The sequence below is a fragment of the Berghia stephanieae genome, chromosome 10 (genome assembly GCF_034508935.2).
Source record: "Berghia stephanieae isolate SIO BIC M18660-M18661 chromosome 10, UCSD_Bste_1.3, whole genome shotgun sequence".
In the NCBI taxonomy this organism is placed as follows: domain Eukaryota; kingdom Metazoa; phylum Mollusca; class Gastropoda; order Nudibranchia; family Aeolidiidae; genus Berghia; species Berghia stephanieae.
Window position 1 is genome coordinate 40,232,018 of NC_088369.1, and position 25,000 is coordinate 40,257,017.

The 25,000-nt window shown below is 36.1% G+C and overlaps 2 protein-coding genes across 2 annotated transcripts in view; both read left to right on the forward strand.

Annotated features, from left to right (window-relative positions):
- LOC144981123 (uncharacterized) overlaps positions 1 to 24,916 on the forward strand; it is a 24,920-nt gene extending 4 nt beyond the window's left edge. The window contains exons 1-7 of the mRNA XM_078929270.1: positions 1 to 271; positions 8,211 to 8,393; positions 10,048 to 10,191; positions 10,616 to 10,759; positions 13,200 to 13,392; positions 13,912 to 14,811; positions 21,091 to 24,916. The exon at positions 1 to 271 is cut by the window's left edge and continues 4 nt beyond it. Coding sequence (XP_078785396.1) covers positions 8,225 to 8,393; positions 10,048 to 10,191; positions 10,616 to 10,759; positions 13,200 to 13,392; positions 13,912 to 13,942 — 681 coding nt within the window. The 5' untranslated portion in view covers positions 1 to 271; positions 8,211 to 8,224 and the 3' untranslated portion in view covers positions 13,943 to 14,811; positions 21,091 to 24,916. The remainder of the gene's footprint in view (positions 272 to 8,210; positions 8,394 to 10,047; positions 10,192 to 10,615; positions 10,760 to 13,199; positions 13,393 to 13,911; positions 14,812 to 21,090) is intronic.
- LOC144981122 (uncharacterized) lies at positions 15,804 to 21,028 on the forward strand. Its single transcript, XM_078929269.1, has 3 exons — positions 15,804 to 16,285; positions 16,691 to 16,981; positions 17,966 to 21,028. Exons 1-3 carry the CDS (start codon positions 16,274 to 16,276, stop codon positions 17,996 to 17,998), a joined length of 336 nt encoding a protein of 111 aa, XP_078785395.1. The 5' UTR covers positions 15,804 to 16,273; the 3' UTR covers positions 17,999 to 21,028.
- Positions 24,917 to 25,000: the final 84 nt, after the last annotated feature.

The window sequence follows — 25,000 nt, forward strand, 5'->3', positions numbered from 1 at the left end:
GTTTCTGAACCTGATCAATCCTGGTAGAGGGTAGAGAGTAGAGTAGAGTGGCCAGTGACTAAAAGGTGTTGTGCGGCAGTTTTGAGTCTTGAGGTTTCGTGTTTTCAGCTGGGCTTGGATACTCATTCGGACATTACACTCCATCATCTGACTTTGTGATTCTTTTTTTTTAATTTCAAACTGACCGTTGACTTTGGTCAGTTTGTTTTGTGACGGAGCTTGCTAACTATAATTTATAGTTTGATTTATCGACAGGAAACAGACCAGAAAGGTAAATATATTTATTAATATTGAATAATTAATCTGACATGTGAATTCTATCTAGAAAAAGAAATAAATAACAATGTGAAATTGAATGTAAGTGTAAGCTTCAATTTAATATAATATACGATAACAATAACAGATAAAATGGACGTTTCGGTTTTCCCCTATATCAACAATGAAACACACAGACGACAATGAGATAATTATGTGGTAGTGGCGTTGTTAAGATTGACGTCACAACCAATTTCACATTGTTATTTATCTCTTCGATCTTCGAGCAGCAACATTTACATTATCTTGAAAAAAAAAAGAAATGCGTTTCCCGATCATTCGGAGGAATAGTCACTCCGTGACAATTTGATTCAGTAGTCTGATGTCACGCCGCCCGGCAACGGCGACCATCTTGGTTCTAAACAAAGAAAACCATTACTTTTTATTCTTCATGCTGGCTAGAACTTTTCATATGCCTTGTGATCAGAATGTGTAAAAGTAAAAAAATGATCAAATTTATGGGTTTTTTTTTCCCTCTGGATACGCTTTTATGCTCGCCGGAGAAATATTTCATACGGCGTCCGCCATTGTTCCGATAGTTTAGAGCCAGTGTTACTAAATTACCATGCGTCATTAGTCATTAGGAAGGAAGTGACGTTACGACTATTGAAGAGTATTACGATTACCGACCTGCCTTGTACTAGTACTAGGAAAATTTCGTAGAATTACTAATTTTTGTCTACAACTGCAGACTACAAAAGCTTCATTCGCCTCTTTGACTCAATAAATCTTGTTAAAAAAGAAAATTTAGTTCCTTAGATTTAGATCCTATTATTCAGGCCTTTGATCCATTTTTGATTTTGGATCATAATCATGGTCATGGCACATTATTGATGGTGGCGTTTTTATGCACCTCCGTTGGAGGTGTACAAACACGCACCGTTTTTATGCACCTCCGTCGGCGGTGATGGTAAATGAAACTGTTGCTGCATACGTCCATGAGGTTAAATTAAATAGTTTTAGATTGTAGTATAGCACGCTGCTTAGTGATTACCGATGTACGTTTATACAATGATAATAAATTAAAGAATAATAACAATAATTTAAATAATTAAAAGTAAAAAGAAACACGGCACACAAATACTGATCTCAAATAAATAAATAATTTTAGAAAATTAAAATCGAAGTTTTTTAAAAACCTGATAAAAAGTTTTTGAAAAAAAAGAGAGAGAAAAAAAGCAAACAAAAATAAAGTAAATTTAAAAATAAAAAAGATGTCTACAATGGGAATCGAACCCGGTACTTTCAAGGATAGAGTCCGACAGTTTGTCCACTTCGCTACGGAGCCACCTGACTGTTCATAACATTGAATAAGGTCTTTCTAAATCATTATTTTACCTTCAATGCAACTTCTATTTTCTGGTTTAATTTTTCGATTTTTTAAATTATTATTGTTATTATATAAATTTATCAACAAAAACATCCTACGGATATCACGATATAACTTTCACCATGTCCGAATACAGAAACACTATCGCTGATGAAATTGGGTGGGATGCGCATGCGTGACGGAGGTGTATAAAAACGATCCGTTAAGATACACCGTCAGCGGAGGTGCATAAAAACACTACGTTATTGATTTGTAAATTAAGAGAAGGGCGTACACGGCAACCGGACACCTCGCCTCAGGATCTACGTACACGGTAACCGGACACCTCGCCTCAGGATCTACGTACACGGTAACCGGACACCTCGCCTCAGGATCTACGTACACGGTAACCGGATACCTCGCCTCAGGATCTACGTACACGGTAACCGGACACCTCGCCTCAGGATCTACGTACACGGTAACCGGACACCTCGCCTCAGGATCTACGTACACGGTAACGGGACACTCGCTCAGCTACTAAAACGAACGGATACCTCGCTCTTGGATTATGTACGAGGTAACGGAACACACTCACTACAGATCTAACCATACATAACTACGGATATTCAGGATCTACGTACACGGTAACTGAGGTAACTGGTTTGCAGCTACAATACAAGCAATGGGTGGACCTCGCTCTTTGTGTGTTTGTGTGTGTGTTATTAAAAAAAAATCAAACAATACAATATAACCCATAACATAACATAACATATGGTATAGGGCAAAATAGGATAAAATCCCTTGGATGCCCTTAATATTAATAGTAATGCCATAAATCTATTGATTAAAGATTACAATAATGATACAATAATTCGAGTCCGCCGAATAGTCGCAACCATTCTAAAAATAGTTAATATCATTTATAACCGAAGTCTATAGTATTACTATAGTAATAATTCAATGGTTTAGTTGTTTTGTTTTTTTGTTTGTTATTTAAAAAAAAAATAGTGTTTATTGTATTTTATTGAGTTAAAGATCTATAGACTGTTACTATTACTACGCTCTGATAATTTTTCTTTTTATTCGACCGTACACTGCGGTAAAGTTTCCCTTTATTCGACATTGTTTGCAATTATGCGTACCTACCTTCTCCAATTGGTTAGTTCTGGGACTTTCTATAGATGTCACTGGGTTAGTCCCATCAGTGGGATGCGACAATTATTTTGTTTGTGCATATTTGTTGAAAATCTGTTCTTTTTATTCTCCTTATTTTTAAAAGCCTGTTGACACATTAATCTCATCTCAACAAAACTTTTATTATATTAAATTTAAATCGTTTAGTGTGCGTGTGTGTGTGTGTGTGTGTGTGTGTGTGTGTGTGTTTGTATACTATGCCCAACACCGGTTGAGAGTAGTGAATTTTTTACTATCCGCATCAGCGGTTAGAATAAGCACAGCCCACAGTGTCGATTCCCAACCGGTGCTGCGAACAATATATTTAATATTCATGTTTTCGTCCAACCAAGTCATCAATCACATGATTTGTTGATGTCCAACGATTGGATATTTCTTAACAAATGTAAACACGCTGCTTTGTTTATGAAAGTTATAGAAATGCACATGTGTCAAGCTGAACAAAATGACCAATCGTGGTGTTCGATATTTCAAAATTTGTGAGCACTTTTCACTATTTGGATCACTTTGAGCACATATTCCAATGTGACCATTGACCTCGAGCACATGGAAATGTAATATAGATAGATCGAAGTTGACGTCACTCCGGCCTTGGTTATTGATTTTTGCCATCCGCGTTTAGATGTACTTCTCACTAAACTGTATTAACCAGACTATAAACGTTCAAGGTTACACATAGTTGTGTGTGTTGGTCCGTTATACTTCCGAATGGCAATGTTTTGAGCTTCTTAGCCAAGTGCACACTATCTTTTGAAAGTATGCGCTTGGCTAAGAAGCTCATAACATTGCCATCCGGAAGTGTAACGGACCAACACACAAAACTGTGCGTATCCATGAACGTTTATAGTCGGGTTAATACAGTTCAGTGAGCATTACTCATAAACGCGGATGGCAAAAAACAATAACAAAGACCTGAGTGACGTCATCTTAGAACTATCTATAGATAGAATGCGCTTGGCCAAGGAGTTCACAACATTGCCATCCGGAAATATAACGGACCAACACACAAACTCTGTGTAACCATGAACTTTTTTGGTCTGGTTAATACAGTTTAGTGAGAACAACTCACAAACGCGGATGGCAAAAACAATAACAAAGGCCTGATCGGATTAATTATTGAGCTTTATATAGCGCTATATCCACTAAATGTGCTAAAAGCGCTTTACAAGGGGTCCCTGGTCAACAACAACATTTAACACGTTGGACGGGACATGACGCCTGTTAGGCGATATTACAATTTTTCGGACAATGACAACGCTGTTAACGGCCAGGTACTCATTTTACACCTGAGTACTTTGAGAGAATGTGAGTAAAGAGCCTTTTCCAAGGACTCAACTATGCGCCGAGCGCGAGGCTCGAACCGAGGACCTTCCTATCCAAAAGCGAGTGTCATACCACTAGACCACATAGCCGCATTAGGTAGCTAAAGGAGAGGTTACTGATACTGAATATCTTTTGATTTGATGTCGTACCAACTTGTAGCCACAATGACGAGAAATAATGAAAAGGCTCTGTGGTCTAGGCAGCGACATCTTATAGCATAGATAGTTCGAAGATGACGTCACTCAGGTCTTTGTTATTGTTTTTTTGCCATCCGCGTTTATGAGTAATGCTCACTGAATTGTATTAACCCGACTATAAACGTTCATGGATACACACAGTTTTGTGTGTTGGTCCGTTATACTTCCGGGTGGCAATGTTATGAGCTTCTTAGCCAAGCGCATACTATCTATAAGTCGACGGTGGTCTAGAGGTATGACACTCGCTTTCGGATCAGAAGATCCTGGGTTCGAGCCTTGCTCGGTGTATAGTTGAGTCCTTGGAAAAGATTCTTTACTCTAGGCATCACTTTCCAAATAATTTCAAAAACAATTGGACTTAAAAATGTCAAGTGGGCATCCGTGATGAATCCTTTCCAAAACGATGTTCCTGACCTTCCACTCCAACTCCAGGGGAACTTGTCAACGAGTTCTCTCTTTCTATCCTCCTAGTCTTTTCCTTTTCTTTTCTTTTGTTGGCGTTTAAATTGAGCTTTATATAGCGCATTATCCACTAAATGTGCTCAAAGCGCTTTGCAAGGGGTCCCTGGTCAACAGCAACATTTAGCATGTTGGACGGGACATGACGCCCGTTAAGCGATATTACAATTTTTCGGACAAAGACAACGCTGTTAACGGCCAGGTACTCATTTTACACCTGAGTACGGTGAGAGAATGTGAGTAAAGAGCCTTTTCCAAGGACTCAACTATGCACCGAGCGCGAAGCTCGAACCCTGGACCTTCCGATCGGAAAGCGAGTGTCATACCTCTAGACCACATAGCCGCACATTTCAGGCTGTCTCTACCGACCCCCTGGAGCGTCCCGAATCGTCACAGTTAGCTGCTATGGTAACACAGAGCTGCCTTCTTGAAATTTAAATAAAATCGTAGTTTCCAAGTCGGGGGGAAGGGGGGGGGGAGGGGTAGGAAATAAAACGCACCTTAAATAGATTAAGAAATAAATTATTTGCCCTTAGCATGATTCAAGAATGCTCCAAAGTCCATGTAAATGGATCAAAGGAACTAAATTTTCCTTTTCAACAAGACGTATTGAGTCAAAGAGGCGAAAGCAATTCAGTAGCTTGAGCCAAAATTCGGATTTCTACGATTTTTTCGTAGTATTGGGCAGGTCCAGTCATGGTATTAACTCACTGAACCCTAACACCGACTATGTCCGTAGTTTCCCCGGGTTACTTTTACCCCATGCCTATTTATTACATTTTTATGAGACTAATTATAGGCGTAATATCAAAGCTAATGTTTTTAATTTTTACATGTTAATGGTAGTTGAATAAAACTATCTAGGCGAATGCTCATTTTAACTCACTCAATCCTAGAGACTTTTGCTACTTTTCAACGTGTATTTAAAATGAGCATGTGGATAGATAGTTTTATTAAACTACCACTAACATGTAAAAACTAAAAACAATATCTTTGATACTACGCCTATAATTTGTCTCAGAAAAATGTAATAAATAGGCATGGGGTAAAAGTAACCAGGGTAAACTACGGATATAGTCGGTGTTAGGGTTGAGTGAGTTAATACATTTTTTCCCCAATTTTGAGCAGTAGTAAAAATCTCTAGGATTGAGTGAGTTAAACACTCAATCTAGTACTGGATTATCTCGCCAACCTTATCACAGTTCGTAGTAATAGTAACTGCCTGCAGTGCAAAGCGACGTTGAATAAGGTTACAACGAATCTGTGCCCTGGACCAGTCATAATAATGATATTAGTCGTAGTCACAAGCCCATGGTCACTGTTACTCTTGACAAAGACAAACCGAACAAGCCTCAACATGCCTTTTGGATAACCCTCTCCTTACCACTTACAACAAAAACCTCACAATGTTACGTCACAATGTACATTTTTCTGATTCAGATGTATTTTGTACATCACAAACTTTGAAGAATGATCTTCGTTTTATTAATAAGAACATAAAGTGTTTTGTAGAGAGCTTGTTTGAGTTTAAAAAAAAAACAATTTTTCTGCTGGGTAAAAACTTGAGCTTTTATATAGCGCAATATCCACTAAACGTGCTCAAAGCGCTCTACAATGGGTCCCTGACCAACAGGTAACACGTAGAGCGCGACATGACGCCTGTTAGGCGATATTACAATTTTTTTTCGAACAGAGACAACGCTGTTAACGGCCAGGTACTCATTTTACACCTGAGTACGGTGAGAGAATGTGAGCAAAGAGCCCTTTCCAAGGACTTAACTATGCGCCGAGCGAGGCTCGAACCCAGGACATTCCGATCCAAAAGCCTGCCATTTTGGGAAAATACTGAAAAGGGTCGGTAAGGAGAGAGAGTAAAAAGACCTGAAAAAGCGTGTATTAATAAACAGCACTATAAAGAAATATATAAGCCAATAAAACCAGACCTGCCAATTCGAAAATTAAAGAAAACAACAACGTAGTTTTTAGGAGATGAAAATAGGAGTTGCCATAATTAACTTTATAGACCAGTAATTTACCCTCAAAAGGAGTATAGCTATAGATAGAATGCGCTTGACCAAGGAGTTCACAACATTGCCATCCGGAAGTATAACGGACCAACACACAAACTCTGTGTAACCATGAAATTTTATAGTCTGGTTAATACAGTTTAGTGAGAACAACTCACAAACGCGGATGGCAAAAACAATAACAAAGGCCTGAGTGACGTCATCTGCATACTATTATTATTATTATTATTATTATTATTATTATTATTATGCACTTTGGCATCAACTTTCATTTTCAATAAGTTTTAATGTCTTAAAAAAAAGACTCACAGTAAAAAAATAAACACCCCTTTTAATCATTTCATAGGGGGAAACTTGTCTCTCGGGTTTATTTCAAAGGAAGACTAGAATAACCCTGGCGTTAGCCGCAGTGTAGCGCCGCAAATTGAGCTAGGGTTTAGGTGACTTTCTCAAGACCCCGCAGAGCAGCGGCGGGTGATCGAACTCGGTAGCTTTCGGGTATGAACCAAAGACCGTATCGCCATACTCACCATTTCTGTCTTTTTTTTTTTTTTTTTTTTTTTACCATTTCCTTCTAATTTTTTTTTTACCATAATGAAACCCGAAACGGCCACTTAATTCATCATCGGAGCTTCCTTCCTTCTTTTCATTATTTGTTATTAATTTTCCTCCTCCTCCTCCTCCTCCTCCTCATCATCATCATAATCATCATCGTCATCAACAGCATCATCATCATCAACAGCATCATCATCATCAACAGCATCATCATCATCACATCATCATCATCATCACACATCACTCATCACCATCACATCATCATCACACCCATCACTCATCATCACATCATCATCATCATCATCATCATCATCATCATCACATCATCATCATCATCATCATCCATCACTCACATCAACACTCATCATCATCATCATCATCTCATCATCATCCTATCATCATCATCATCACTCATCATCTCTCATCACTATCATCAATCCACCACCACCATCATCATCAACATCATCATCATCCACATCATCATCACCACCACCATCATCATCATCATCATCCACAGCATCATCATCATCATCATCCACATCATCACCACCACCATCATCATCATCATCATCATCATCCACATCATCACCATCATCATCATCATCATCATCATCATCATCATCATCATCATCATCATCATCATCAACATCATCATCATCCACATCATCATCACCACCACCATCATCAGCATCATCATCATCATCATCATCATCCACATCATCACCACCACCATCATCATCATCATCATCATCATCATCATCACCACCATCACCACCATCATCATCATCATCATCTACAGCATCAGCATCTTTTTCTTCTAACAATCCACAGACATCTATACAACAATGTGGTTCTTCAGCGAACCCCTCTGGGTACGCCGACGGAAGACTTTCGACAACCTGTACCCTGAGGTATCCATGAATCTGTCCAGACAGGAGCTCAGCCCGGAATCTGGTCAAGGGCGTGGATTGTTTTTCCAGCTGTACAGTAAATGGGCAAAGCCAGCAGAATGTGGTAAGAAGATATTCTCATGCATTAGTACAAAGGATAATAATAATAATAATAATAATAATAATAATAATAATAATAATAATTATAATAATACTTATAATAATAATAATAATAATAATAATAATAATAATAATAATAATAATAATAATAATAATAATAATAATAATAATAATAATAATAATAATAATAGATGATATGATGATGATGATGATGATGATGATGATGATGATGATGATGATGATGATGATGATGATGATGATGATGATGATGATAATATGATATGATAATATAATAATATAATAATAAATGATAATAATTAATAATAGTAATAATAATGATAGTAATAATAATGATATAATAATAATGATAATAATAATAATGATAATAATAATAATAATAATAATAATAATAATAATAATAATAATAATAATAATAATAATAATAATAATAATAATAATAATAATAATCATTATCATCATCATCGTCATCAATAGTAATATTAAATTTATTTAATTTTTTTTTTTTTTACCATTATAATATGATTATACTCGTCTTATTAATCAGTAATTACTTTGATTTCTGCCTGGATATATTGGTCATTCAATCTCTCTGAAATAATGGAATTCTCAAATCCAATGCATTTTCTAAAAGGCCTCTTGTGGTTTTCACACTACTATGTTATGATGATCGACCCAATCAGCAAAGTCCGGTCCGCATTCGTGCATCGTCGCAAACCCGCCGGGTAGCATCGTCACAACACACCGTTCGACTAGATGCTCTGCCGTCTCAGGTTCTTGCCCACAGCGGGCCACATTATATTCCCATTTTAACTGCATATAAGGTTATTAAACCTCTTATTGAGGGAATGCAACTAACATGAAAGAGGGTTAGTGGAGAATCAATTAACTCACCCCATCCTAGTGATTCTTGCTCATTTTCAAAATTGGAAGAAAGTTATTAAAAATGAGCGTGTACATAGATAGTTATATTCAACTAACATTAACATGTAAAAACTAAAAACATTAGCTTTGATACTACACCTATAATTTGTCTCAGAAACATGTAATATATAGGCGTGGGGTAAAAGTAACTCGCGTAAACTACGGATATAGTCGGTGTTAGGTTTGAGTGAGTTAATGTAATGTGTCTCGAACCTAAGATATCGTCGAGCAAAAACAGTTTTTAAAAAAAAAGCAAAGGTACAATTTTCACATGTCCTTTTAACATTAAATTCACTTTTTTGGCATCATAAAATCAACAATAATTTGAGCTTTTATACATAATAATAATAAATAACATTTATATAGCACCTTTACCCCGTTATCACAGGCTCTAAGCGCTTTAGAGTGATATAAAACAAAACATATTACAGTAAGTCAAGTTTGATGGAAAAGTGATACGAATTCAATTTAACAACAACAATATATGTTTATAGTATTGCAACATTATGACGTAAAAAGATACAACTTTATATCGCAATATATACTCTATATGTAAAGCGCTTTGAGCACATTTAGTGAATATTGCGCTATATATTTAAAAAGCTCAAGCTTTTTAAAATACATACAATACTTCCAAAACCGTATCATTAATGTTACCCCCAACTCCTGATTATTATTATTTTTCGTTTATTCTTTCTTTCTTTCTATTTCCCCAGCCCTGTGGTTTCAGAACATCAGTATGTACTCGTTTCTGGCCGTCCTTATGGCGTACTTTACTCATCTGAAGAAGGATTTGAACACCACACACGCCTACATGACGTGTGCGATTTCAGCAGCATTTATGGCTCATTATATTTCCAGTAAGTCATTTTCTCCCCCCCCCCCCCTTCCTCCTCCTCCTCCTTCTACTCCTTCTTCTTCTTGTTCTTGTTCTTGTTGTTGTTGTTGTTGTGTTGTTTTCTTCTTTCTTCTTCTTCTTCTCTTCTTCTTCTTCTTCTTCTTTCTTCTTCTTCTTCTTCTTCTTCTTCTTCTTCTTCTTTCTTCTTCTTCTTTCTTCTTCTTCTTCTTCTTCTTCCTCTTCATCTTCAATAATAAAATAATAACAATAATAATATAATAATATATAATAATATAATAATAAAAATAATAATAATAATAATAATAATAATAATAATAATAATAATATAATAATAAATAATAATAATAATAATAATAATAATAATAATAATAATAATAATGATAGTAATAATAATCATTAACATCATCATCATTCATTCTCCCCAGGCACGATGTGGCTTTCCTGTTCCAAGCCAATCCTCTCCGTCAGGATGACCGTCTTCATCGCGTCCCTCCTTAGCTCTGCCATGACCTTGATCTACATCTACTTCCCCGTGTCCATCGCCTTCAATAGTATGGTCATCTTTAAGGGTGAGTCATTGTGTTACCAATACAACAATAGATAGTATGCGCTTGGCTAAGAAGCTCATAACAATGCCATCCGGAAGTATAACGGACCAACACACAAAACTGTGTGTATCCATGAACGTTTATAGTCAGGTTAATACAGTTCAGTGAGCATTACTCATAAACGCGGATGGCAAAAAACAATAACAAAGACCTTAGTGACGTCATCTTCGAACTATCTATAGGGAATGAGATTAGCGGAAGAGTAGCGTCCCTTGATTGGACGTCACCCATAGTCTGTGACGTCACCGGCGGAAAAGTTATTAGAGAGAGAACGTCATGTTGGTTGTGCGCAGCATGCGTCTTTCGTCCTCGTTTCCGGTGAAAGCGGCTTGAGACACTTCAAAACCACATTGACGTTCTCTCTGTAAGGAGACATCCAATCAAGGGACGCTACTTTTCCGCTAATCTCATTCCCTATACGTGTTCAACATCGACATTTGGATTCAATATTCTAATGTCACGCCACCCAGCAACGGCGGCCATATTATTGGTTCTAAACAAAGAAAATCGGTACTTTTTATTCTTCATGCTGGCTCGAACTTTTCATATGTCTTTTGATCAGAATGTGTAAAAGTCAAAACATGATTAGATTCATAATGTTTTTTTCCCCTCTGGATGCGCTTTTATGCTCGTCTGAGAAATATTTCATAAGGGCGTCAGCCATTGTTCCGATAGTTTAGAGCCAGTTACTAAGTTACCATGCGTCATTACGGGGGAAGTGACGTTACGAATGTGGAAGAGTATTTGATCTAATAATGTCGGAGGGGATTCGATTATTCTAAGCATTGAATTTATAGATCGAAGTTGACGTCACTCTCGTCTTTGTTATTGTTTTTTGCCATCAGCGTTTATGAGTAATTCTCACTAAACTGTATCAATCAAACGTTCAAGGTTACACATAGTTTTGTGTGTTGATCCGTTATACTTCCAGATGGCAATGTTGTGAGCTCCTTAGCCAAGCGCACACTATCTATAGACGGAACGGAATTGGCGTCCCTCCGTTGTATATTATTGTTTTCAGACAATCATTTTAATGATTACTCCTCACTAAGTCATATCAATCACTCTTGATGCTATGCGTTGAGCCAAAATTCTCGAATCATTTACCGGCCGGAACGTTTATGGTTCGATTGATAGAATTAAGTGAAAACTACTCAAGACGTCAAGAAATGTGACAACCTCCTTTATTGAAGTTTTCAAACAAAGGGAAACTACAAATGATACAAAGATTATGATTTAGGCCATTTGGGTTGTTTCCCCTGAAAATCGGCAACTTAATAATAGGAGTTAATTTTAACTTTTAACCGCCACTATCATTATCATCCTAGTAATCCTCATCATCATCACCACCATCATCATTATCATCATCATTATCATCATCATCATCATCATCATCATCCTCATTAACTTTATACCTTATCTTACTTACTATTCCGAACCATCGACCACCTGAGCTCCAGCCCTTCAGTTTTGTGCCATCATACATCATCATCATCCTCATCACCATCACCGCTATCACCATCATCATCATTATCATCATCATCGTCATCGTCACCATCACCACCATTATTACCATCATCCTCAATGTCTTTATTATATAAAATATGTATATACTGTATCATACTACATATTTCATGAGTTCCAAATTGCCTTGGTTAAATATGTATAGTGATTGAAGCTTCATCATCATCATCATCATCATCATCATGCATCATCATCATCATCATCATCATCATCATTATCATCACCGCCACCACCACCACCACCATCATCATCATCATCATCATCATCATCATCATCATCATCATCATCACCATCCCCACCACCACCATCAACACCATCATCATAACCATCACCATCATCATCACCACCATCATCACCATCATCATCATCACCACCACCATCATCATCATTACCACCATCACCACCACCATCATCACCATCACCATCTATCTTGATGACCCTCGCTGGAGTCCTTGGCTGGGAGGGAGATAGTCGAATGTATAGTTATATTTTTGGGAGATGATATTTTTTTTCCTTGTAAATCATCTCTCTGTTATGTGCTGTTATTTTATTTTTTTTTTAATTCTTTAATATGATTTGTGAATATTTGAGTGTATTCCTCTTGGTGGGGACCTGTGCTGGTGTCTGGGTTAGACATTTAGGTGATCTCAAACTAAGTACACTGATAGTGTGCTTTTGGAATCTACATCTGTTCCCTATTTGAAGCATTTCCCCTTGTCTTACTTTTTCCTCAAGTCCTTTTAATTGTACATCTAGAATGTTTTTACTATCCAATGTTCTTCCTTTTTACTGGCGCTGATATGACCGAAATGTGTTGCAAGCGCCGTAAAACCCTTAAAATAAAAATACAAATATCCTGATGAATGTGTTCTTCCAGGTCTGTTCTATGGCTTCATCATGGTCCCTACCCAGACGTTGATTGGCCATTACTACCAGAATGACCCAGTTCGACTTCACATCTTTGACAAGGTGTACTTGATGATCCCGTGTCAACGGTCCTGTTCGGTCAGTTGCTCCAGACACAGACCAGCATTCATGTGGCGTTTGTCGCCATTTTCGTATTGGACACGGTGAGTCATTATTACTATTATTATTATTATTATTATTATTATTATTATTATTATTATTATTATTATTATTATAGCTATTATTACTATATTATTATTATTATTATTATTATTATTATTATTATTTATTATTATTATTATTATTATTATTATTATTATTATTATTATTATTATTATTATATTATTATTATTATTATTACTATTATTACTATTACTATTATTATCATCATATTATGTATTATTACTATTATTATTACTACTACTACTACTACTACTACTACTACTACTACTACTACTACTACTACTACTACTACTACTACTACTACTACTACTACATACTATTACTACTACTACTACTACTACTACTACTATTATACTATTATACTATTATTATCATTTTACTAATTACTTTTAATCTGAAACTTCAAGTGATGTCTTCAAACTTATTTTATTAACTCCTTTTTATTTGGGTTTTCTTTTCCCTTTCATCCTCCCCCCCCCCCCCCCCCCCCCCCCAAGCAGATCAGTTGTGTGTGCAACCTTATCTTCTTAAGCCGTACATTTATTTTCAAAAGAGTAGTCACCCAAGAGCAACTCCTTCAACTTGTCAACCAAGGACACAGAAACCATGGAGTAGCGATGAGGCAAAACGTTCAGGAGGAAGAGGAGCTTGTTGATTTCGTTGGAGAAGACAGAGCAGATGTTGGAGACTGTAGAGAAGACACCACCCGAGCACAAAGCAGCGAAATACCACCACCACCACCACCACCACCACCGCCATCAAATGACATCCCAGCACCGCACCCAGAAGACCACTCTGACGAAGCCCAGAGAGCTCGATTTCATAGAGAAATCAGAACTTGCCGCCTGCTCAGAGAGCAAGAACAAGGATTACAAAATGCGTCTTTGCTGGGGCAATGGCTGTGGCCCTATCGGGTTGTTTTGCTCACTCTTCAAAGCAACGACTCCTGGTTCTTTAGCAATCCTAAAATGCGATATGCTGTTTTGGGACAGGCCTTTTTGCAACCTTGCGTTATTGCCTGCTTCTTCTTCGTGGCATTGTGCCAACAATCTAAAGTATCGACTGATAACGCCCCTACCTTATTCCGATCATGTGGTTCAGTTACATATTTTTCGTATACCCGATAAGATGCATTCGTTACAGATTTGCACTTCGTGTCAGGGCTATTATGTGGATGTGCGCTTTTGGAATGGGTGTTCTTTGCTGGAAAATTGAGAACTTCAACAGCTTCAGCAGTTTAGCCGGTCTGTCTGTCGGATTCGGAATAATGGGCTTTTCTATTATTGGGCTGTCTATGGAAAATCTCATCGACTTCCATGATGAAGGGGGCATGGGACGCATCATTGGGGTCACCAATTTAATTGGCGTTGTGATGTTCTCTGTTGTTTTCATTATACTAGGTGAGTTGTTTGTTGTTGATGTTTTTTTTTCTTTTTGCTCCTTCTAATTTTTCGATTCCCACTCCCTTTTATTCCTTTCACTTCTCATCTATCTATCTATCCATCCATCCATCTATCTATCTATCTATCTATCTATCTATCTATCTATCTATCTATCTATCTATCTATCTATCTATCTATCTATCTATCTATCTATCTATCTATCTATCTATCTACTATCTATCTATCTATCTATCTATCTATCTATCTATCTATCTATCTATCTATCTATCTATCTATCTATCTATCTATCTATCTATCTATCTATCTATCTATCTATCTATCTATCTATTATCTATCTATCTATATCTATCTATCTATCTATCTATCTATTATCTATCTATCTATCTATCTATCTATCTATCTATCTATCTATCTATCTATCTATCTATCTATCTATCTATTCTATCTATCTATCTATCTATCTATCTATCTATCTAATCTATCTATCTATCTATCTATCTATCTATCTATCTATCTATCTATCTATCTATCTATCTATCTATCTATCTATCTATCTATCTATCTATCTATCTATCTATCTATCTATCTATCTATCTATCTATCTATCTATCTATCTATCTATCTATCTATCTATCTGTCTATCTATCTATCTATCTATCTATCTATCTATCTCCCCCACTCTCTTTCTCATTCTATATTTCTATCTCTCACCCCCACTCTTTTTTCTCTCTCTATTATTTCTCCCTTTCTCTTTCGTTCCCGTTCAACCGCTTTCGTAACCTGAACACCTTTTTAAAGGGTGGTTAATGCTAAACAAAGAATAATACGTGCTTGCAACTTCAACCCTATCAATAAGATGCTGAGATCAAACGTCATTTATATATATATATATATATATATATATATATATATATATATATATATATATATATATATATATATATAATACTTTCCCTCGAATGGAATATGGACCCAGCTACCTGATCAGTTCTGGCTGAGTCGACAGGGAGGTAAACAAAATAAAAGTCAACTCTTTGGAGCTCATTTGTTCAGCGGCACGATGTCTCGTCTTATCAAATGTCACGCTTTGTTAAGCATGGCCAGTCGTCGGATGGGTGACATCAAAGTAGAAATCGCGGGTCTAGAGGCATATTATTGTAACTGCAATTTCCTAGAAAATGAGATTATTGTCAGTCTTGAACAATCTTGGTACAGTTTTGTCATAAAATTATTGTAACTGCAAAAATGCATCAGGATTCGCCAATATGTTTAATGCTAAATTATTGCAACAACTGATAATTCATTTCATTGGGAGGGAAATTGATGTAAGTGTGAATGATTGCGAAGCAAATTATTGCAACTGACCAAAGCTATCCCAGAATTCCGCATTTTCATCTCACAACAAATGAAAACAAAATGGCTGCGCCCATAAAAAAGCTGTCGGCTCGAGAGGCTTTGGATGCTATTTTGGGTAAGTTTTTATATTATTCTGATAATTTATTTTCAAATTAGAGTTTTTTTCCAATTGTATAAACCAAAAGAAGCATAATTGATGACATAAATTTGTTAAATATTATATTTTAGCTACGAAATGAGTGCACTCGCTGCACTTGACTTTGACATTGACTTTCACTTTCACTTTCCATCCTACTGTTTACTTACTTATATTTACTATAGATAGATAGTACATACTAGTAACTTTCAAGATGTAATAAGATAAGGCAAAGAATCTTAGCCTTGTCTGATGTGTGAAAGAAATTTGATGGAATTAGTATTGAATGTTTGGTAACCAACCTACCAATGACACAACGATGTAGACCTTGTTTTCTATACCAATCTGACTAACTTTCCTGATTGTTCTGTTTTCATTTTTCAGAGTCCAGTGATGAAGATGAGAATTTCCCCAGTTCTTTTTCGGACTCTGATGATTTGTATGAACCGTCTCTATCAGATGATTCAGACTAGTCTATGGATACACTATCACCTCACACAGTGCAGGAAACATACACACCTGCTCCTGTCACTGAGCCCTCTCCTGAGGTCAACCCAGCACAATCACCTGCTTTGCTTGGGGAGACTATCCATTCGTTGTCTCCACTGCCTTGTCCCGATAAGGATCAAAGCTCGCCTGGAACTGGAACTATCTCCATGGAATGTGAAGATACAGGTAATTATGATAAGTTTGTTACTTTTCTTTTCATAACTTGAAAGGGTTCCTATTAGTTGTCCTCAGGTTTTATCTTGTGATTTGAAAGTTACCATGTTAGCTGAATGACAGCAACAATACTGAACATAGGAAATGTAAGTTTACAGTCCACTCCGGTTAATCGCAACACCTTGGGATCCACGAAAATGTTGCGATTAACCGAAGTTGCAATTAACAGAAGATGAGTTTCCAATCCCCTGTTGCAACATTTTACACATATATGGTTATCTCGTACTAGTTGTAAACAGTGTCCACAGACTGAGCAATATGATTGAAATAAAAACCATACAGCAGTCCTGTATAGATTTTGTCAAGCAAAAGCAGCTTTGATGCAAGTTGCCATCTTTTATTCTGAATTGATTCACTTTCACTCTTTTGTTCTCAATATTTGTAAGACTCAAAGAGATTAGCCCTGGTGAGAGCCAATAAGCTTTCACCAAACTCGTTGGTCACAATGCACAGATGTCAATCCCATAACAAAGGATATCGCTCAGTCTCTCTTTACAACTGTCATTGTCTACCTTTTGTCAAAACTATGCACAGCCCCCTCACCTCCTATTTAATGGTGACAGATGACATTTCAAACCCATGTTGTAAAGCCCCGCCCTCTTTTATCTCCTATAGAGTGGTGACAAACTACTGTAGCATTAAATCCTGCTTACTCTCAATTATTCAACATGTCACGATTTCTTCCACGATGAAATCATGATATTTTGTTTGATTGATTTCTTGAATTTACCACTTTTTGAGGGCAAAAATTTGTTGCGATTAACCGAAGTTTGTTGCAATTAACCAGTGACTTCTATATAGAATTAATTCTGTTTCTTGGGAAATGTTGCGATTAACCGAAAATTGCGATTAAACCAAGTTGCAATTATCCAGAGTGGACTGTATCTTCATTGTCTGAGTAATATAATTGTTCCCCAATGTTTTTTTCTATTTCAGACTTACCATCAACTGACATGCCTGAAACAGTGAATCAGCAACAGAATCCACCAGAATTGGAAAATGAATTTATATCATTTTTTCCTCTGTATGTTTGATAATAATATGTACAAAATGTTTTTTTCCCTGGTTGCGTTTATGTTCATGCCGTGTTAAGCGCAAAGAGCCCATATTGTTGGGAGAATGCGCTCTAAAGTGTCCTCATTAATATTCTAATTATTAATACATATTTCAGAATTGCTTGCATTTCTTATTTTGTAGATATATTTTACTACATCATAACTCATCTTTGCGAATAGTAAATACAAATGTTCATAATATTATGTCCACCGAAGTAATCAGACTCGGGACCTCAGAAAAAGACTTCCATGCATTGCACCCTTTCCAATTACCTTCACCTTAGTCTTTTTGACACGTTTTTTGTTATTGTTTTAATAGTACTCAATGCTAATTTTAATAAGATTCTTTTAAATGTCAAAAGTTTTAACTGTTTCACGGCTAGGTAAGCTTTCGACCGAACCGACATTCAACTTATTTTTGTCGATTTATAACCGACTTTTGCAGTTTTCATCCAGAGATTTAGTCCCTGTGATGCGCGCTCGATCACTCGAAGCTTATCACAGGGACCAATCTCTAGATGAAAACTGTAGAGGATCGAATGGTGTTTGACGTAAATACAGCCTAGCCGCGAAAGGGTTAGGCCTCTGAGTTGAAAGCGACTTACATGGTTTGCCAGTCTTACCTTCAATGTACATTTCATTGAAATAATCTGACATTATTTTTTTTTTATCCAGAACTGAATAAATTTATTATAAATTATAATTGAACTTACTTGTTATCATTTTTTTTGGCTTGTTTGATGTTGTGTGACACTTAGTTGGGTAATGACAAATTATTGTAAGTGGTAGGTTCATAACATCCCACTATGACATGTTGAGAGGCAAATTATTGTAAGTGATTATAATCATGATAAAAGCTATACTTGTTGCATAATCATGTTAGTCATGGTTTTAAATCATTTTTAGTCCTCTCATTTATCAATTTGATGGGCAATCTATTGCCACCCTTTCATCTCTGATTTTACAAGAATAGCTAAACATTCAAAGTTAATTTTCTCAAAACAGGAAGTTTGCAGTTACAATAATATGCCTCTAGACCCGCGAAATAGTCTTTCAGAGCCTTACGGCCCTTTTAGCCGGAATTTATCCCTATTTATACTTAAGCGTGAAACAGGCAAAAGCAATTTCTTGATACCCTTTGGATAGGACGCTGGTCTACTGCAAGTTACTTTCCGCCAGATCTAACAGAGCTAGATACCCAGTCACTGCTGGGTGACAGTGTTCATATAGAAAATTCCGTTCCGACGTTGTGTCCTTGGGTAAGGCACTTTACACACGCATCACCCCACCTGGTGTGAATGGGTAGGTACTTGGCCATACACATAGGTGGATAGTTTAAGTTTAACATTGTTAGCACAACAAAAATACTTGTGCGGCTATGTGGTCTTGTAGTATGACACTCGATTTCGGACCGGAAGGTCCTGGGTTCGAGCCTCGCGCTCGGCGTATAGTTGAGTCCTTGGAAAAGGCTCTTTACTTACATTCTCTCACCGTACTCAGGTGTAAAAAGAGTACCTGGCCGTTAACAGCGTTGTCTTTGTCCGAAAATTGCAATATCGCCTAACAGGCGGCATGTCACGTCCTATATGTTAAGTGTTGCTGTTGGCCAGGGACCCTTTGTAAAGCGCTTTGAGCACTTTTAGTGGAGATTGCGCTGTATAACAGGTGACTCATACTGTTGCAATGGAAATATTAATCCGCATGACCTGTTGGTTGCAAGGGCCAAATCCATATTTATAGTTAATTCTTTTAAGTATCTTTCCTCTTTTATTGTGTCAACTGATGTTTATGTTTATTATTATCTGTAATATTGAGCTTTGAGCTTTTATAGAGCGCAATATCCACTAAATGTGCTCAAAGCGCATTACAAGGGGTCCCTGGTCAACAGCAACATTTAACATGTAGGACGGGACATGACGCCTGTTAGGCGATATTACAATTTTTCGGACAAAGACAACGCTGTTAACGGCCAGGTACTCATTTTACACCTGAGTACGGTGAGAGAATGTGAGTAAAGAGCCTTTTCCAAGGACTCAACTATGCGCCGAGCGTGAGGTTCGAACCCAGGTCCTTCCGATCCGAAAGCGAGTGTCATACCACTAGACCACATAGCCGTAATAAACATCAATCGGATGGTGAAAAGGGTGGAACTGAGATATTGCCAAGTTTAGTTAGAAGGTCAATTTTGTCCAAAATGAGTTCTTGTCATAAATGATTAAATCAACCCATTTTGTACATCTACGTCTTTATCAAAGCTTAATTTCACTTCTAATTATTTTTTACAGCTTGTCATGTTAAAAAAATATGAAATTTGAGAAAAGTTGCTATATACCTTTCCCATACATCTGACCATAACTTCTTGAAAAATCACCCGATTTACTTCAAATAAAGATTAAAATGCTTTGGGGAGCACGTTCTTTCCGAAATTGGAAATCCAAAATTTTCACATTCCGACATGATTATGTAAATATACTGACCTATATTTTAACTGTGTTGTCATATCAGTGTCATGTTTCTCAACTTCATTTCTGTTAAAGAAATGCCCGTTCGCAAAAAAAAAAGAAAAAAAAAAAAAAAAAGAAAAAGAAAGTGAGAAATGCTCAACCTCTTTGAAAATTCTCGTCTGCGAACCATGATATGGTGTACGGGGTGTTTCAGCTACAAGAATGTCTCATTCAAAATATAAAACGTATCAGTAACTCTAAGTTGGTACTTACAATAGGTTTGGTCATCATTTTGCTCCGATAGCTCAAATGGTAAAGCACTCGCTGCACATGCAAAGAGGCCTGAGATCGATCCCGGGTGCAACAACCTCCATCATCATCATCATCATCATCATCATCATCATCATCATCATCATCATCATCATCTTCATTATCTTCATCACCACAACCTTCACCATCACCATCATCAAATCACTACCATCATTACTCCCCCCCCCCTGCTCCTCCAACCCCCCCCCCCCCCACCATCTAACAACTTTCAATTTTTCCTCCTAACTCACAGGTGTCATTCTCGATCAATACGGAAGTGTATATTATGTCTACCATATTCTTGGCGGATTCATCATCTGTGGCAGTCTCCCACTATTCTGGTCCTCGCTCGTGGATGCCTTTGATGCTCTGCTCTCTCTTTGCCTGCCCATGCTGCCAGTTCAATGTCAGAAATATATGCCAGAAAAATACGGAGAGGAGAAGCGACCCCTCATCTCATCATATGAGCCTATTTAATTTAGTTCTTTTTTTATTATCTGAAATGAACATTTTTACAGACCTGCCAACTTGAACATTTGAAAACCCCCAAAAAGTATGAAAATGTTCATTTCTTTTATACTTTTCAAATTAATATTGATTCAAAGTCATAATCTTTTGCATTTTTAGTTTGTTGAATTTAAAAATATATTTGTAAGGGTTGGCAGCTCTGCATACTTGCCACAAAACTAACAAAATGTTAATCTTAAAGACTTTTCATGCTTTTGATTTTTTACTTTTTTTTAAGTTGTCTTCTTGACTTCTGAACAAAATCTGAGAGCAAAATTTAGTGAAGGCCTCATTCTTTTTTTTTTCAGCTCTTATTTTATTAAAATTCTTCTTCCAACGTTAAATAAAATATGTGCATGAGATATAGATAACTTCATTTTAGAAGAAATTCTGACTTAAATTTTCAATAAAATAAATAATCTTAGTGTCCATAGAACTAAGTTTACATCTATAAACAAATATAAAAAATAAAGAGACACTTCCCTTATTTATTATTAAAACAGATAAACTGATGATTACATTTTGTTTTTTTGTGGCAGGTCTTGATTTCTTATCTTTGTTTTCTTATAGCTTTTAACTTTAACTCCCTCAACCCTAACAACGACTATATTCGTAATTTACCCGGGTTACTTTTACCCCATGCCTATTTATTACATTTTTATAAGACAAAATTATAGGCGTAGTATCAAAACTAATGTTTTTAGTTTTTCCATGTTAATGATAGTTGAATAAAACTTTCTGTGCACAGGCTCATTTTTAATACATTTTTTCCAATTTTAAAAAGTAGCAAAAATCTCTAGGATTGAGTTAGTTAAATGTCATTGTTTATAATTTTGAAACTTATTGTTTATGATTTTAAAATTTATATGTCAAGAACTTTTTTGATTGTCATTGAGGTCGATACACAAGCAAGATAATTTGCGTTCATTGTACATTGTCTTGGTGATGCTCAGCCTGCTAACGGCTAATGCTATAAATAGCGCAGTAATATTTATTGTGAATGGATTCTCTCATCGTAAAAAATATATTATATGCATGTCGATAGTTCCTTGTGAATAGTATTTTATACCGATGATTTCTGGTGAATCAGTATTCGTATTATTGTTTATGACAAGTCATTATCATTTTTGTATACAGATGAGTTCGGTGAAACAGCATTGTTGGCAGATGGTTTCCTGTAAATCGGTATTATATACCTACATTTTCATGTTGTTTTATAAGTATTGCATACAGATAGTTTATGCGGAATCATCATTGTTTACAAATAGTTTTTCCTTACATTCAGCATTGTATGCAGATGAGTTTCGAGGAATCATTATTGTCATTGTATACAGATGACTTCCGGGGAATCAACATTGTATACAGATGAGTTTCAATGAATCAACATTGTATACACATGAATTTCGGGGATTCAACATTGTATACAGATGGTTTTCCTTACATTCAGCATTGTATACATATGAGTTTCGGTGAATCAACATTGTATACAGATGGTTTTCCTTACATTCATCATTGTATACATATGAGTTTCGGTGAATCAACATTGAATACAGATGAGTTTCGGTGAATCAACATTGTATATAGCTGAGTTTCAATGAATCAGCATTGCATACAGATGAGTTTCCATATATCAACATTGTATACAGATGAGTTTTGGCGAATCAACATTGTATATAGATGAGTTTCGGTGAATCAACATTGTTTACAGATGAGTTTCGGTGAATCAACATTGTATACAGATGAGTTTCGGTGACACAGCATTGTTGGCAGATGGTTTCCTGTAAATAAAATCGGTATTCTATACAAATAAATTTAATGTTGAATGAAATCTTTAATCTATCGGTGGCTGTAAACTAGAACCTCAAAACTCGTCTCAAGTGCTAGACAATCAATATCAGTAAAATATTTGTACTTGCTCCTATGACATGTGTACATCATCATCATCATCATCATCATCATCATCATCATCATCATCATCATCATCATCATCATCATCGTCGTCGTCGTCGTCATCGCCGTCATCGTCATCATCACCACCATTATTACCATCATCCTCAATGTCTTTATTATGTATAATATGTATATACTGTATCATACCACATATTTCATGACTTCCAAATTGCCTTGGTTATATGTGTAAAGTGATTGAAGCTTTATTGAAACAACAATATTAGAACCATTATGAAACATAGACCTGCCGACATGAAAATATACAAAAAAATCGTAATGTCTAGGAGAAATAAAATTTCCTATTTCCTATTGAACATCTTGCTCTCACAGGAAAGATGGAAGGTAAAAAGTGAAAAGGTAGACCAAGAAAAACATATTTTAACAGTTTGAACAGCTGGGTGACAAATAAAGAGAAGACTAATATTCAAGGAGCTTATCTTCTTGGTAATATTAGTTTTCTAAGGTTATCTGATCAGAGAGATGAATGGCGTACCATGATCACCGATGCCTGGCACAGACTGGCTACTTGAAGAAGAAGAAAAAGAATTTCCTATTTACTGACTTACTTCAGCCCTTGTGTTCTCATGGCCGTCAACTGTCTTCATCTCGCTCTGCTCTGGGACATCTCCATTAACTCACTCAACACGGAAACCGACTATATCCGTAGTTTACCCGGGTTACTTTTACCCCATGCCTATTTATTACATTTTTCTGAGACAAATTATAGGCGTAGTATCAAAGCTAATGTCCTTAATTTTACATGTTAATGGAAGTTTAATAAAACTATCTATGTACATGCTCATTTTTAATACACTTTTTCCAATTTTAAAAAGTAGGAAAATCTCCAGGATTGAGTGAGTTAATTTCACTTAAATAAGCTCATTCCAACTTTTTTCAGCTCTTACTCTTATGTTGTTGAACTATTCCAGGTGCTTCTGTTCCTATAGTTTACTTAAATATATAACAATGTAAAATTGAATGTAAGCTTTAATTTAATATACGAAAACATATATAGATAAAATGGACGTTTTAGGTTTCCCCTTTATATAAAAAAAACAGGATGAATGAAACACGCACTACAGACAAATGAGATAATGTGGTAGTGGCGTTGTTAAGATGGTTTTTGTTTATTCATCTTAACAACGCAACTACCACATTATCCTATTCGTCTGTAGTTTTTCATTCATCCTGTTTTTTTTTATAAAGGGGGAACTCCGAAACGTCCATTTTATCTGTTATTCGTATATTAAATTAAAGCTTACATTCAATGTTACATTGTTATTTATTTATTCGAGCAGCAACATTTCCATTATTGTTTACTTTATATAACTATGACAACAATTTACCCTCACAAGGATTAAATAACATTTCAAAATACTTAAAAATCATTTTCAATAGGACTTTAAAGTCTTAGAGATACTCATGAAGTTCTTTATATTGGAGCCAACATTTCGTAATTTTACGATTTTTTCGTAGTATGTAGCAGGCAGGTCCCATCAAGCAATCACTTTATAGTGTTCACTAACTTACAGGCATTTCCAATTAAAATTCATTATTCTTCACTTTCTTTTTTGTTGTTGTTATATAGGCTCAATAAAACTCGTTCATTTCAGAAAAAAATATTGACATTTTTGGGGTTTCTTTTCTAATATTATATGTGGTAGAGAGAGAGAGAGAGAGAGAGAGAGAGAGAGAGAGAGAGAGAG